At 35.9% G+C, this 15,626-nt stretch overlaps 4 protein-coding genes across 5 annotated transcripts; 3 read left to right on the top strand and 1 right to left on the bottom strand.

The window, feature by feature from the left end:
• The first annotated feature begins 2,761 nt into the window (after positions 1 to 2,761).
• Positions 2,762 to 5,103, top strand: LOC107912487 (ultraviolet-B receptor UVR8). The gene is made up of 4 exons (XM_016840688.2): positions 2,762 to 3,355; positions 3,573 to 3,789; positions 3,925 to 4,243; positions 4,332 to 5,103. The coding sequence occupies exons 1-4, from the start codon at positions 3,012 to 3,014 to the stop codon at positions 4,814 to 4,816; spliced, it is 1,365 nt and encodes a 454-aa protein (XP_016696177.2). The 5' UTR covers positions 2,762 to 3,011; the 3' UTR covers positions 4,817 to 5,103.
• Positions 5,104 to 6,922: 1,819 nt separating this feature from the next.
• Positions 6,923 to 10,248, top strand: LOC107912489 (uncharacterized). 2 transcript variants are annotated; one of them, XM_016840691.2, is made up of 6 exons: positions 6,923 to 7,278; positions 7,359 to 7,390; positions 7,514 to 7,702; positions 8,185 to 8,235; positions 9,648 to 9,712; positions 9,790 to 10,248. In XM_016840691.2, the coding sequence occupies exons 1-6, from the start codon at positions 7,205 to 7,207 to the stop codon at positions 9,889 to 9,891; spliced, it is 513 nt and encodes a 170-aa protein (XP_016696180.1). In that variant the 5' UTR covers positions 6,923 to 7,204; the 3' UTR covers positions 9,892 to 10,248. The 2 variants fall into 2 exon arrangements, with proteins under 2 accessions (XP_016696180.1, XP_040962179.1); XM_041106245.1 differs by having other exon boundaries at positions 6,981 to 7,278; positions 7,556 to 7,702.
• Positions 10,249 to 10,514: 266 nt separating this feature from the next.
• LOC107912488 (uncharacterized) lies at positions 10,515 to 12,640 on the bottom strand. Its single transcript, XM_016840689.2, has 6 exons — positions 12,252 to 12,640; positions 11,499 to 12,099; positions 11,337 to 11,412; positions 11,010 to 11,239; positions 10,841 to 10,913; positions 10,515 to 10,748 (listed from the first exon to the last, which is right to left on the bottom strand). The coding sequence occupies exons 2-6, from the start codon at positions 11,601 to 11,603 to the stop codon at positions 10,594 to 10,596; spliced, it is 639 nt and encodes a 212-aa protein (XP_016696178.1). The 5' UTR covers positions 11,604 to 12,099; positions 12,252 to 12,640; the 3' UTR covers positions 10,515 to 10,593.
• A 295-nt stretch (positions 12,641 to 12,935) lies between these two features.
• Positions 12,936 to 15,595, top strand: LOC107912491 (glyoxylate/succinic semialdehyde reductase 1). Its single transcript, XM_016840695.2, has 8 exons — positions 12,936 to 13,143; positions 13,345 to 13,455; positions 13,562 to 13,663; positions 13,858 to 13,959; positions 14,583 to 14,698; positions 14,826 to 14,904; positions 14,985 to 15,155; positions 15,375 to 15,595. Exons 1-8 carry the CDS (start codon positions 13,039 to 13,041, stop codon positions 15,462 to 15,464), a joined length of 876 nt encoding a protein of 291 aa, XP_016696184.1. The 5' UTR covers positions 12,936 to 13,038; the 3' UTR covers positions 15,465 to 15,595.
• Positions 15,596 to 15,626: the final 31 nt, after the last annotated feature.

Below are 15,626 nucleotides of genomic sequence, written 5' to 3'. Positions count from 1 at the left end.
CTACCATTGAGCACTTTAAACCATTAACATCAACATTCCAACTCCCCTACTCGAACCAGCGCCACCAAACTCACACACAATACACTTTCTCCCAACTTACCCTCTCTAGACACCAATAGCTCATTTTGCCCAAGCCTCACAACATTCACTGCTACCATCTACACCCCCACAATTCAACATCACCACAGTTCACCATCATCATCTCCACCTCTCTTGACCCCACTACATAACGATGAATGTGCATGATTGAATACTTCTTCTTTACCATATATAGGTTTATCTCTATGAAAATCAGGTAAATGACACTTCTCTCCTCTATATGGTACAAGGAACCCTTCATTAGGGGATATCTAGAATCAACAAGATAATATTCTTCTACCTGACATTAGATGATAACCATTCAATTAAAGAACTTATGCTTTTTATAAATAAATAAATGAATGAAATAATTTACCATCCGGTAGGTGAGGAAATTTGAGTCTTGGATCTCAAATTGCATCAAAGAATATTTTAGTGTCACACGTCGATCCTTTCCATCCAGTCACTACAAATGTGAAGCACATATTAAAATCACATACAACCATAACGTTCTAAGTTGGGACACTTTTTCCTCTGATGTAAAGAATTTGTTCATTTGGTGGAAGAATTGCTGCAACATGTGTACCATCAATTGCACCTATGCATTCCTAAATAAATAATCATATTTAGTACACACACATATTCAATAATAACAAGTATATTAAAATATAATATGATACTCTTAATATGTTACCTTAAAATGCGGCTTGTATCTTGAATCATTGCGTATTTGTTCAAGTATTGTGTTAAAAGTGTAATCATTTGGTACAATTATATCAATAGCTAACTTTGAAACTTTCCCAATGACAATTGCAAAGTATTGACTTATAGTGGATCCAGACCTTTGAAATCTCTCGACATTGAGAAATTTTTGCACCAACACCCAACATATGCAAAAAGATATCCAATATTTCAAGAGAAGAAATATTTCTTGAACTTTGCAAATCATATAGTGTTTCTAAAACTCTCAACAAGCTTCTAAATACGATTGAGGACATTCTAAAATTAATCATGCAACGAGATTCATGACCATTAAGGACCTCTGGAACCCATGCATCATTTGATTGCTTTGAATTCATGATTGTTTTAATAAATATTTTTCACAATATAATTGAACAATAGATGTTGCAACACTAACTAACCTATTAAAACTTTCCACACGTTGTAAAATCTCACTCCTTTCATCATCATTTCTATTACCATTGGAATTATTGTCACTACTATTCATACTCATTCCGTATGAAAATACATTCACCAAGGTCACAAAATTAAAAAAAGGGAGAAATAATAAATATGAATCATTGTACAAAAATAACCAAAGTAAGCAAACATACAACCCTTATCGAACAAAAGTAAGCAAACATACAACCATTGTTAAACATCATCAAAGATAGGTGACACTTAATATTAGATTTGATACTCTAAGTGTAGTATTTTTGTCTATATACACTTATATTTTTTTGAACAGATTAGTTTAATAAAATTATTCATGAATTACATTAATACCCTTTGTATACTATTCTCAATGGTTTTTGCATGCAAAACAAAATGGAAGCAAATATTAGCTCACTGGTTATTTAATATTAACTAATACTAAGCGGTATTACGTGATCAAATCGTAATACGGAACGACAACTTATATCAGTAGACGAACCTAAACATGTCCTTAGTTTAACCGAAAATGAGCAAATCGATTGAAAGATTAATATGCCGTCTATAAAGTCTAATTAATGAGATATATTGTCTTAGATATCATAGCGGATGACTCCCAAAAGATACAGACATAGATATGACCGATTGAATTGACAGTGCATCAGACAAGACCCAACTAGAATAAATCTTAAATCCGTTTATAGATTTATTCACTTAAAATATTTATTGTGTGATGTACATTGAATAAAGCTATACTTAAATAAAGGCTTACACTATTGTACTTTGTACTTGAATAGATAAAAGTAAATTACTAAAGGTAAAATTGTAATTTTCTCACCTCAAATAATCAAAGTCAACCGCCAGTGCACTTGATATTAGCTTCTTTGAGTTAATAAAAATGCTTTTAGCTAAAAAAGCAATCTATTTGGGATTGCTTTAGCAGTCCAAAAATATTTAGGCCAATTTAGCATTATTTTTAAAAAGTGTTTTTAAAAAGTGTCGTAGAAAAGTGATTTTTAAATACTGTTAAAAAATATTTTTGATAAATAAAATATCTATTTTAGACATTGTGTTATAAAGTAATAAATATGCATTTAAATAATGTTCAAATTAATTGATATTATAATATTTTAGTAAGAATATAAAAATAATTTATTATAATTTGTTATTAATATTTTAATATATAAAATATAAATTTTAAATATTTTTTAAGCAATTAATATTAATTATTCATAAAATTTAAATTCGAATATATAAACTATATTTTAAATAATAAAATATGATCAATAAAATTTTAAATATATAATATTATATATAAAATAAATTTTAATAAGAAAATAATTACATATACCATATAAATATTATATAAAATACATTATAATAGTTAAAATTGTCATTTATTTTTAAAAGTACTTTTATAAGCTAAAAAAAACTACTTTTACTTCTGAATTGAAAAAACACTTTTTTTTTTAAACAATTCTGTTTGTTTCTGACTTCAAAATTACATTTAACCCAAAAATATATTTGTGAAAAGCAATGTCTTTTAAAAGCATTTGCGAATAAATCCTCTCTATCCCATTTGGCTAGATAAACACTTCTTGAAAGTGCTTTTGGTAGCAAAATCAACTTGTTTGGGATTGATTATGAAGTTTAGAAGTGGTTTTAGCACCAACCTGCCAATCCCGAACCGCCCCTAATTTGTTTGGGTCAACCCATCAGCTCATTTCTTCCTAAATTTACAGTAGCGGATTGGCCACTGCCGACGCACTCACGAAGCTAAGATGCTGATAAACCGATTGTTATGGAAGCATCATCAATGGAATAAAACGGTAGTTGCAGTTTCATCTAAAGCCTTATTCGCTCAGGTTACTACTAATAAACCGAGATGGATGAGTACGGTAATGAGCTTTGGGGACGGAAGCCAGGGGGCGTTGGGTCTACCCGATTCAGTGACCGGTCCCAGAGGCGATGCTTACGAGCCCACCCGGGTCCTCGGTCTCCCTTCCGATATCACCAGCATCAGCGCTGGCCATTATCACTCGCTCGCTATTGATTGCCGTGGTGGACTCTGGGCTTGGGGCCGCAACCAGGAATCCCAGCTGGGTCGTGATCCACTTGCCCCGAGGTCAGTTCTATAGAATGTTGATTTACTTTGGTATTAGTTGAGCGATGTTTTGATACATTGAATAACTTCACCCAATTATTGCTGGTCCTGGATTTTCTTATGAATAAAACGTAGTTGTTTTGGCATAGTTAGTGATATGTGGAAGTGTTATTATTGGTGAACATTGAATCTAATGACTTACCCTAATGCGAAATGGGTAACTGTTGACTGTGAGCAGAGATTCTTGGAATGATCCAAAGAGAGTGGAAGGGTTGGATCATGTGAATGTTTGTGCTGCTTTTGCTTCTGGTGTTATTTCTGCTGCCATTGACAGTAATGGTTCTGTGTGGGTATGGGGGAAGTCTAAGCGGGGACAGCTTGGTCTTGGAAAGGGTATCATTGAGACCGTAGTACCTCGCAGAGTTGAAGCACTTGCAGGAGAAAAGATAGTCAAGGTGGGCTTCCTAAATTCTTAAGGTAGATTAATCTAGCCCCTAACTTCCTTGCAATTTTTGGTAGTATGCTTGAGCTTGAGCTAATGTATATCATCCAATTAGAAGGAAATTCCATGGTTGCATTTTCTTTGACAGGTTTCATTTGGTTGGGGGCATGCTCTTGCACAGACAGAGGATGGAAAGTTGTTAGGCTGGGGTTATTCAGCCGATGGTAGGATTGGAAATGTGGGGGAAGCTTTAGAGGCGTCTCCTCTGGACTCAAATGCGAATATATCGATGAATGACAAACGGTTTTCAGGTTCAGGATTGGATGCTGCCGAGCTGATGGTTTTAGAAGGAATGGAGAAAGAGAAAGACATGCCAATCATTTGGGAACCTCGATTGGTCGAAGAACTGCAAGGAGTTGAAGTCAGAGACATTGCTTGCGGGCTTGATCATTCTTTGGTTCTTTGCCGTAAGTTACAATTTGTGTAGATTCTATGATTGAGCATGTGGGGTTGCTGGCATATGCATCTTTGTTAATCTTGAGTATCAAATTTCAGGTAATGGTACTTTATTGAGCTCTGGAAGCAATGTATATGGTCAGCTGGGGAGAACCAAACTGGACCTGAGATTGTTACCTGTTGATCTAACCGCCCATCCTGTGTTTATTGCATCCGGTCTTGGTCATTCCTTGGCAATCTGTGAGGTGCCATCTTCGGATGTTGAAGGTGGTGGAATGAGCATTTTCTCATGGGGGTGGAACCAATGCTCACAATTAGGTAGAGAAGGACCGGAGAATTTCCCATCAATGATCGAGGGATGGGAAGGGGAAACACCTGTATCAGTGTCAGGAGGGCGGGTGCATTCTACTGCTCTGACATCTCATGGTGAGTTATGGGTTTGGGGCTGTGGTAAGAGTGGCCGTCTTGGGTTAGGAAGCTCCAGCGATGAAGCCGAGCCAACGTTGCTTGATTGTTTGGAAGATTTCGAAGTTCTACAAGCAGTGTCAGGTTTTGATCATAACCTGGTTTTGATGGATGAATGATTACATTGTTAGAACAAAACACGTAATGGTGAAATAATGATCTCGATGAATTTCCGACGTCAGAGTTTCATGATCTCAATTGTTAAATCCCAAGTTCGTCTGCTTGAGTCTAAGGGCTAGAGTCAAGTTTATTTGCTGTACTTTTCTAATGGCTAGGTTTCTGATGAATTAATTGAGCTTACTTAGCTGATATGATCTATTATTCGAGTGAGTGTTGAATCTGCGGATCTATCTAATAGATTAATACGTGTATAATTTTATTTCATATATTTGGAGATGATACCGCGAATATGAATTATTTGATTTCTTTTAATTTTTCATATATTTAAAAATTATACTGTTTTGGTGAAAGGATTAAAAAAACTCAACAAAAAGTTATCTTAATCTTTATGAAAAAAGTGGATCTAACTGAGTTTTGAGTAATAAAAAAAAAACAATGATCCCTTAGGGCAAATTACACATAAAAGTGATATTTTTTAAAAATTTACCGAAATAGGCCCGATTTTTATTATTTACCGGAATGAGTCATTTTTCCCGAAATCGTGTCTACGTTAGCGCGATGTTAGGGGACGTATCAGCAAATCGCGTCCACGTCAGCGCGATTACTTACGTGGCAACAAATCGCGTCCACATAAGCGCGATATGCTGACTTGGAAGCAAATTGCGCTGACTTGGAAGCAAATTGCGCTTACGTGGACGCGATTTGCGCCGCACGTGAACAGTACCCACTGGTTAAAAAATTGACCGCTTATGTTTTTTAGCTTGGAAAACTTTAAAAGGCCATAACTTTTGGCTCGGTTGTCCGATTGAGACGATTTTTTTTTGATTTCGAATAAATTTTCGAGATCTACGCGCTGACAAATAGCCGAAGGCGGTTTGCCTCAGTTTTTGTCGAAAAAGATCCTTTTTTACCTTTAAATTTTGATTTTTTCGGTTTAAAATTGAATTTTGAAACATTCAAATTATTATTTTCCTTATTTATTTGAAATAAACACCTGATTTTTTTTTTACAGAATTGTTGTATTATTTTTTCTGATTTGACACGTGTATGGAATATGTCCGATAAATCGTTAGAACGTAAGTAATATAATTAAGATAATAATAGTATTTTTATAATATGTTAATTAATTAGTTTAGCTTAGTTGGTTAAGTTGCTTACTTTTTTCCTTTAGTACCTTAGTTCAAATCTTGTTGGTAATAATTTTGAATCTTTTTTGTACTTGTTGCATTTATTTTTTTAATCAATTAACTCTTCAATATTACATTAATATATATTATTAGTACAATAGTATAGATGGATTGACAATTTGAGCTACAATATTATGAATATTAACTACAATACATAATTTGAGCTACATATTACAGTAATACATATTGGGGCAAAATACCAAAAAAGTCCTATTTTTTAAAAATTTACCGAAATGGGCCCGGTATTTTATTATTTACCGGAATGGGTCATTTTCCCTGAAATCGCATTCACGTCAGCTCGATGTGTCAGCAAATCGCGTCCTCGTAGGCGCGATTTGTGTCAACGTAAGCAAAGCGCTCTGACGTGGACGCGATTTGCTGACACATCCCCTGACATCGCGCTGACGTGGACGCGATTTCGGGGAAAATGGCCCATTCCGGTAAATAATAAAATACCGGGCCCATTTCGGTAAATTTTAAAAAAATAGAGTTTTTTTTTATATTTTGCCCATCCCTTTAGTTAATAAAAATTATCGAATGCTTGGTTTGATTTGATGTTATCTGACGTGGTCGGTGGTTGGGGGAAGATTTGACAAAAATATTATTTTTCAAAAAAATTTAAAAACCTTAAAAACTAATAAAATGGGCATATTGAATCGATAACTAAAATTTTATATTATTTAAAGGATAATTATTATTTGAATAAAATTTAAAAATAACTTAACTTCGTGAGAAGACACAATGTGTCCTTAATTGATAATTAAAAAATAAATAATAAATAAATGGGACACCTGAATACCTTTTAATTGTGATTGTGGAATTAAAAATCTTGCGGCTGGTGTATAAAATAATATTTATTTAAATTAAAAATATTTTTTAATATTATTTCAAAATTAAAATAATTTTGTAATTTTATGTGGAATATTTTTATAGATGATACATCTCAAAATTAAAAAGGTATATTTGGTGTTAGGCTTGGGTGGTATTTGGTGGGCCGTCACGGTTGTAATTCCAAGGGTATTAGTAAACTGTAAGAAACGGTGCGTTTTAGTGAGGATTTGATTGAATAAAGGTAAAGAAACGCTTTTGGACCAGAAAGTCAGCTTACAAGCCGCGACGCAATCGCGAATCAACTCCGGATTTTGTAATCCGCCATTCGTACGCGGCGGTGTAAAGGAAAAGAGAGGTGAGGAGAGGAGGATGTTGGAAAACCCTACACCCACCGCAGCTGATGCCGCTCCTGCCATCAAACGCTATGCTCCTCCCAATCAACGGTACCTTCACAACCCTAAATTTCGTTCTCCCTTTCTTAATTTCCTCTTGTCCTACCTAAAATTATGCCTCAAAATTGCAGAAATCGTTCTCTCGGACGCCGTAAATCTGGAGGTCAGTTTCTTCATTGGTCTTTTTTCTTGCGGTGATTTATAGATGAATGTTTACCCCCTTAAAAAAGGAGTGATTTTAATTTTCAATTCATTTGGTAGACTGAGTTGTAATAAAATCTTGCAGATCGGTTTGATTGGACTAACAATGTTTATGGGAATGATTCAGAGAAGAATCAAGGTGCCACATCGAGAAACATTAATCCAGTCGGGGATGCTGGGAGCAGCGCTATCCTGAATGAAGACAACCCTCGTCATGCTTTGATACCTTTAGAAGGCTGTTCTAGAAGTGATGCCTCTCGGCTTTTAAGCAATCGTATGGAATCTCTGCACACTTTGATTGGTTTCTTGTACTTTCTGTTAAGAAGACAGCCGCTGATTCTGTTACCTCTTTGAATTTAGAGTTATTGATTTTTTTTATCTTGTATTATTCTGTTTAAATGCAGCATTACATTTAGGTGAGCTATTCCACTTATAGTTGGAAAGATCTTTTTTTTCTTTGGTTTTGGGGTGAGGGTAGTTGAAAGAGATTAAGAGGTTAGCTCTACGATTGATTCAGATATTGGAGTATTTCGCTGAAGCTTAAATAGTTTTGTGGAAGGCTTTTCCTGGTTGGTTAAGTGATGAAGGGTAGGAAGTAGTTTGGGTGGGGCTTCGGTTCCAATGCTACTTCCTTCCTCCCTTCTATTCTTGTTTGACAAGTATTACCCTTGTTGGATGAAATTTAAATGTTTTTAAGAACCCATGCATGCAATCATATGGCTGATATACTGTCATTGTTTATCTCTACAAATGCAGGTTGGGCAGCTGTCTTACATCGCTACCATGATACATCCATTGATTTGTCTGGTGAGTGGAAGAATGGAAAACTTAAAAAATTTCCCTTTTTGAATCTGATTTGTTTGGCTTGTTGGTCCTTTCTGTGGACCAAATCTCGTAGTGGTACACTATTTGCATGTTAAGAAGGGCGAAGTTTTATTGATTGGATGATGTATGGAAGATGGTTGGAGAATGGAAATAATATGAGCAATTGGATAGACTTCTGTGATTAGCAACAAAGGTCTCCTTATCAACTACAGGATAACGCTTTGAGAAAATTAATAAAGGTTTTTATTGCAAGAGACATTCTACTCTAGGTCTATACATCTCTGTAAACCTCCTGGCCTAAAAAGAAAAGGGGGCAAGGGGATTAGTTGGTTGGGGCTTTTCTTGTTCTATATGATATTAGATTCATGATATGTTCTATCTTGTTTTTCTCACATTTTGGCTGATCTTTTGATCTAATTCATCTCTGGAGATTTATGGACTGATGGGTCAAATGGCTGGCTGGCTTGTAAAAGTCTGCATTAGTTTTATTTACTTTGCACTGATCCAAACGAATCTTTGCATCAAAAGTTCTGCATTAGTTGATGGCAAGGAAAAAATGCTGGTTGTTAGTTATTTATTTCCAAAACCGAAATTAAGCACAACCTAATTTAGGCAAAAGGAATGGAGGAAGTCTGGGGATGTTTTCTTTGGGCTCTTGGCAACCAATTTTTTGAAAACTAAGGCATCTTCAATGTAGTAGCTATTATCAGTTTCGTTTTTACTAGGTGGTCGAAGTTGGTTGATCTGGCGAAGTAGAATAGTGGCCTCTAACTGCTAACTATGAGATAATTTCCTTGCTGGGGGATGAGACAACCATTCCCACGAAGATTGATGCCGTACTTTGATAACTGATGTATGCATAAGTTAAGTTGAAGGGATTGGAAGGAGTGAATTACAAGGTTGTCAGCATCATCGAAGATATCCAATCCATATGAGATATTTAGGATCGGTTTGGGCCAAGTTAATTCATGACTAGCACAAACCAGCCTGAATTATGCTAGTGGATAAATCATTGGTTTTCTAAGAACTCTGTTGTTAATATGTTCCAAGGTTCCTCATCCCAAGCATGGGTTATGAATCTTCTTAAAATAATTCCACGAGCTTCTATACCACTCTGTGTTGCTGCTAATATGATGTTAAAGAAAGCTACTAATGTGCTGAATGTTGCTCTTTCTTTTAGATTTGAGGTTGCAAGCAGTTCTGTGTTTGCTGCCTGTTGTTTAGGGGCTCTTGGGAGTGTCATATTGGGCATCCTTTGTCATGTCGTTTTTTATTTTTATTTTTTGTTTCTCCTGTTTCTCCTTATGCCTGACCTTGTTTCCATTGTTGTTTATTCATGGATATTTTCTTCCATAATGGTTGTTTCCTTTTACTGTGGTTTTTCCTTGTTTCAGAAAGACCAGTTCTGTACTCTGGAATTAGTGATTCAGCCTGGAGGAATGTCAGACTTCCCCATCAGGTATTCTTTCATCCTTCAACTCTTCTTCTTTTTCTCACAGTCCCCATTCCTTATGCATTTGACTTGCTTTTCCTCAGATGATGTCCCCAGCAAACAATACCGGGCCTTCATCTGGCTCACAGATGGATTTCTTAGCTGAGCTTCGTCGTGCAATTCGAAATGCCAATACCGACAACTAACTACTGACAAAGTGTGATAATGGCAGATGTGGACTTATGAAGAACTTCATGAACTTTGCACTCAAAGTACCTGTTGTATGTGTTCATTAGTTACTCAAATCAAATGCTACTTATTTGGGCGATCGTGTTATTCAGTGTAAAGCGTGGTCCAGGCATTTGTTTATGTCCTGGTCCTTGGACATGTAATTTAGATGAAAACGTTATGAAATCTGTCAGCTATTCAATGTTATATTATTACTCTGGAACTCTAAGGCGGTGTTTTTATTCTCTTTCCTTTTATGAGACAGTAGTAGGGGAGGGGTATTTTGTTGCCGGACCTGTATGGATTTTGATGAATGCAAATCTCTCTCTAGTAAATTTGAGCTGTTGTTCTTTTTAAGACTGATCATTCATATATGTGTTTTTAGGGAGGAATGACTGCTAAACTGAATCAGAGTTGTATTGTTAAGTCAAAACTTAAAGCTGCAGTGCCCTTTTTACTTATCTTTTATTCAACCTAGAGGTTTGACATGATGATGGGAATTGTTATTTGCTTTTCTAACATCGCCCTGAATTAAGCATCTAAAAAGATTCATTTTTCAAATTGTAGAACAATTATGAATTTTCAAATTGTAGAACAATTATGAATTGGAAAATTTTGTATGAGAGCATTATATTCAGACATGAATAATTACATGGCAGCATTTCTTGTTATGCTATAAATCATTCTTTCCAGACAGGAATAATTCCTTGGGCGGCCAAACGCTTTTCGACCCAGAAAACTACATGCCTTGCAGTAATTTTCTTCTCATCAACGAGGAAAGGCTCCACAGTGCTTGCTCCTGAGCCATATGAAGACAATGAAAAACCTTTGGGACCTACGCAAGCAAATGGGAGAAAATTAGTCAACATAATTACTGCAGAAATGGAAATGATACATAGTTTCCAATTTGCCCAAATTATACAATACCTGTTAGGCCTCCATCAGGGAAGAAGGCCCAGAAAGAGTAGGGACAGCCCTCCTTCAGGAATGAACCTTCCAACTGTCGAGTTTGAATGGGAAGAACATTCATAGACCTCATCATCTAGAGCAAATTTAAAATGCCAAATCTTGGGGAAAAAGATGGATTAGAACAAACCTTGTTGTCTTGGAAAGTGAGTTCAATTTCAGATATATCATCTTGAGCTTGAAGTATTGTTTTCAATGAAGGGATGACATCCTCCGACATCAACTCCGGCAAAGATTTGGCAGGAGCCTTTGCAGCAGGTTTAGGCTTTGCTGCAGCTGCTTTTGGGGCTGCCTTCACTTCCTCCTCACCACCAGCAACGCCGGCTGATGGTGGAGTGGTTCCCTTGGTTTCAGCAGTGGCTAATGGAAAAAAGCCAACACATTTTTAAGCAACCCCGAGTTTAGAAGATGAGCTTTAAAAGGATTTTTGCACACTGATAAGAAGGGAAAAAGCTACCTGTAGGAGTAGAAGATTCCTGAACAGCGGAGCAGGCGACACATCGACGATAGATAATTGATTTCCCCACCACAACCTGCGGATAAAAGATTCCAACTCCGAACTTACTTTTAGAGTAAGGTATAAAAAATACAAAATTGTAAACTATAGTATTAAACTTACAAATGATAGTGTGGAAGAGGAGGTGGGTTTGAAGGTGGAAGTGAGATATGAAGAAGACGGTGGAAAGCTTGAGAACCTAATTGGACTTGCTCCCAGCATAGCCATTTTCGTACTTGAATTTTTATTCTGCTACTTTCTGTTATTAAACATTTCTGGGTGATATTAAGCTTAATTGGGGGTAGAGGCGGAAACCATTGCTGAGCATACAATAGAAGAAGAGAACTGATCAGTAGAAGAGAGTCTTCTGATCCACAAGAAGTTTAGGAGAATATCTGCCACTGGTTTCTTCAATTTCCTTTTTGTCTCAACGTAGAATATTATTTCATAAATAAGTGAAAGAAAAAAGAAAAAAGAAGCACATTAGTGGTCCATAATGCCTCAAAATGCATAAAACAATTAAAATACAAATTTAGTATTTGTATTATCTGTTTCTTAAACTATTAGTATAAAATTTCGTATGGTTTGTAAAATTATCAAATCTATGCCATTTTGACAAATGGGAAGTAAAGATAATTTTTGCTTCTTTTCCAAAACAAGCATACCCTCTTTCCCCCTCTGGCTCTCTCCTTCTTCCCATAGCTGTTTGCATATAAGCAGCTGGCTGCAACATGGAATTCATAAAGGGTCTGTTATTAACGAAGACAAAAACAGAGAACTACAGAAGCAAAAGAACATGGAAGACAAACAAATAGTAATAATATTATTAATAGTATAAATATACAGAAAATAAAAGAAATTAAATGCCCTGAAGACCTCGAGAGAAGCCTGAGCAAGGTGTTGATGAGTGAACCATTAGTTGAATCTAAGGATTGCACTAGTCAATAACAGTCTGAACCCTTTTGTTTTTGCTGCATCACCTCTGAACCCATACACCATAAACGTTCTTTTCTTCTTCTTGTTTAATATTTTTTTTGCCATTTTCTGATCTTGTTGCTGTTGTTCTTCTCCTATGAGTTATTGTTCTTCTTCTCTGATCACTTATTGTCTTCATTATCAATGAGTGAAAATTTTGGCGGGTTGTTTTAGTGTTAATTAAGTAAGCCCAGCCGCTGCCTGCAACGGTTTGAAATCTAGGCCGCCAGCAAACAACCGTGAACCACCCCCCGGAACTTAGCCCAACAGAGCCTTCGAGAATTCCAAGAATAGTGGACTGAAGCACCATCTCCCCTACCATTAAAATATGGGCTTACGTGTTATGCATTTGTTTATCTATTAAACGACAAACACGATGAATACAAAAATATTGAAATATTTAGTTTATCATACACCATCAAAGTTAGAAATCTTCATAATGATGGCAATTTATTTAAATTAATTAGAAATCTTCATAATGATGGCAATTTATTTAAATTAAAAATGTTAGTGGCGATGACAAGGATGACATTGATTTTATTATATTTTTGTCATCATTAACGTTAAAAAGATATTCTTTATGTTTTCCTTTGGGTATTTATAAAGATTGGAGCCTGGTAAGAAAATAACGCATAGAACTATCAAAGAAAAAGTTCATTAGTGACAGAAGAAGAAGAAGAAGAAGAAAATGGAGGTTGGATTTTTGGGACTGGGAATAATGGGAAAAGCTATGTCCATGAATTTGCTGAAGAATGGATTCAAAGTCACTGTTTGGAACAGAACTCTTTCTAAGGTACCTTTTCAAAAAGTTTTCATTACTCTACTAAAGTAATAGCACGGCCAGTTGCAGTTTGTTTCCATTTCTATATCTGATTGATGGGTTTGTATTTGTTTTTAGTTTTATGTATTGGGTTGACAGCCTTGTATATGTATATTGGAGTATCTGCAGCCTGATATCAGCCTTATTTGTGACACTAAAATTTTATAATGGCAGTGTGATGAAGTGGTGGCTCATGGTGCCTCAGTTGGAGAAACCCCTGCAGAAGTAGTAAAGAAATGCAACATCACCATTGCCATTTTGTCTGACCCTGCTGCTGCTCTTTCGGTATTTAATTTACAAACATTGGGTGCACGTACAGTTTTCAGTTCAACCATTGCCGTCCTGATTAAAATCTCGTCATCATAAACTATGTATTTGATGATTGTTTTAGGTTGTATTTGACAAAGATGGAGTTCTAGACCAAATTTGTAGTGGGAAAGGTTATATTGACATGTCAACTGTTGATCCCGAGACTTCTTGCAAAATCAGTGAGGTTAGCTGATACTTTCTTGATACATGGTGTTTCTTTCTTTAATGTCTCAAACTTAGAAAGTGAGAGTGTCGGGTGAGCGTCAAATACGGGTATACTGTAATATACCGTCTAAAATGGTAATTTTGTGGAACTGTCAAGATACTTTATCAATGAAATGAATACACTGATTTCTTACTTCCATGGGATATGTACAGGCAATTGCATTAAAAGGCGGCCACTTCCTTGAGGCACCTGTTTCTGGTAGCAAACAGCCCGCAGAAACTGGTCAACTTGTGATTCTTGCAGCTGGAGATAAGGTCAATTGGCAATACTATTTTTTTTTTTATTCTAAGTTCACACGGACCAGGTAAAAATGGAATGGATAAGTATCGGATATGGGTATGTTTAATGCTTTTTTTAAAGTTTTTTTTCATGTATTTGGTAAACCATACCACCTTACCTTTATGTGAGTGGCGGATATGGATATGTTAAGAATAAGAGAAATTTGACAAGAAAGTCAAAATGGATTGCCTTCCCTCTATCATGATTCTAGGGACGATCTATTTTGAATGATTGTTCAACTCGTCGAAGGGAGACGAGAACTCTAGGGTTCATGTCATATTAAATAAGGAAAACCAACTAAAATAATATAGAAAGCTAAGCCTTAATTAGAGAATCATAATTAACTAATGTGTTATACATTTGATTTCATATTTTGATCAAATTTAACCTCTGTTAAGTGACATTGTAGGCTAAACTTAAATGTTCAAATGCTCTTCACTTCTATGGTAAAAAGAAGCAGAAAAATAATAGTGGAAGACAATGGAATCCATTCATCCTTTTTCTTCTCATCATTTCTACTAAAACATCTCATCTCTATAGAATGCAAATTTACCTTCACTTTGATGTTAACTGCAATATGTCACCACTGTATATGTAGGCATTGTATGAAGAAGCTGTTCCAGCTTTTGATGTATTAGGAAAGAAATCTTTCTTCTTGGGACCAGTTGGTAATGGAGCCAAAATGAAACTTGTTGTCAACATGATAATGGGCAGGTAATACTTATTTCAACTATTCATGCATTTTGGAATACTACTATGCTGTAAATATGTCAACATACCCCTTTCATTTGAGTTGACAAATCCGGGTACTCGATCGGGACGTTCATTTTGTCCTCCGTAGTGTGATGAATGCATTTTCGGAAGGACTTACACTGGCCAAAAGAAGCGGATTGAATCCACATAGCCTTCTTGACGTGTTGGTAAGATTGCAACAACTAAATAATCTAACAAGCTGTCGCCACAATGAAAGGTCCAGTGGCTGATCCAAGTTTTGTGGCAGGACTTGGGTGGGATTGCCAACCCAATGTTTAGAGGAAAGGGACCAGAAATGGTTAAAGACAATTATTCCCCTGCATTTCCTTTGAAACATCAGCAGAAAGATATGAGGTTGGCTCTTGCCCTTGGGGATCAAAATGCAGTATCAATGCCAGTAGCTGCTGCAGCTAATGAGGTTTTTTTTCCCAATCCTTGCTTGCCCCTCTCCATGCATAGTATATATGCTTAAGCCCAAAGAGATATCCTGCATGAGCTAAAATACCCTAATACATACACGTAATGTAAAGGTGCACTTAGATTACTTATGGAAGTTACTAGGGCATGAAGAGAAAAACACATAAATGAAGACTAAACTGAAACCCCTTTTTCTCTTATTTGGAATTGTGTTTGGTAGGCTTTCAAGAAGGCCAGAAGCATGGGATTGGGAGACCTTGACTTTTCAGCTGTTTACGAGACCGTGAAGCTTCTTAAACATTCATCTTGATACCATATACTACCTTTCATATTGTTAGGCTGATGAAGCCATATTCAGTGTTGGTTTGAACCTGAATTTTTATATATCCATTTTGTAGTTCCTACTATTTTGAAAGTTGATACTATTATGTTTTTAAGAAACGATCCCTTCAAGTTCTGTTTTCCCTTAGTC

The sequence above is a fragment of the Gossypium hirsutum genome, chromosome D11, assembly GCF_007990345.1.
Source record: "Gossypium hirsutum isolate 1008001.06 chromosome D11, Gossypium_hirsutum_v2.1, whole genome shotgun sequence".
NCBI lineage: Eukaryota > Viridiplantae > Streptophyta > Magnoliopsida > Malvales > Malvaceae > Gossypium > Gossypium hirsutum.
Note: the sequence above shows the minus strand (reverse complement) of the source record. Positions and strands in the feature narration are given on the sequence as shown.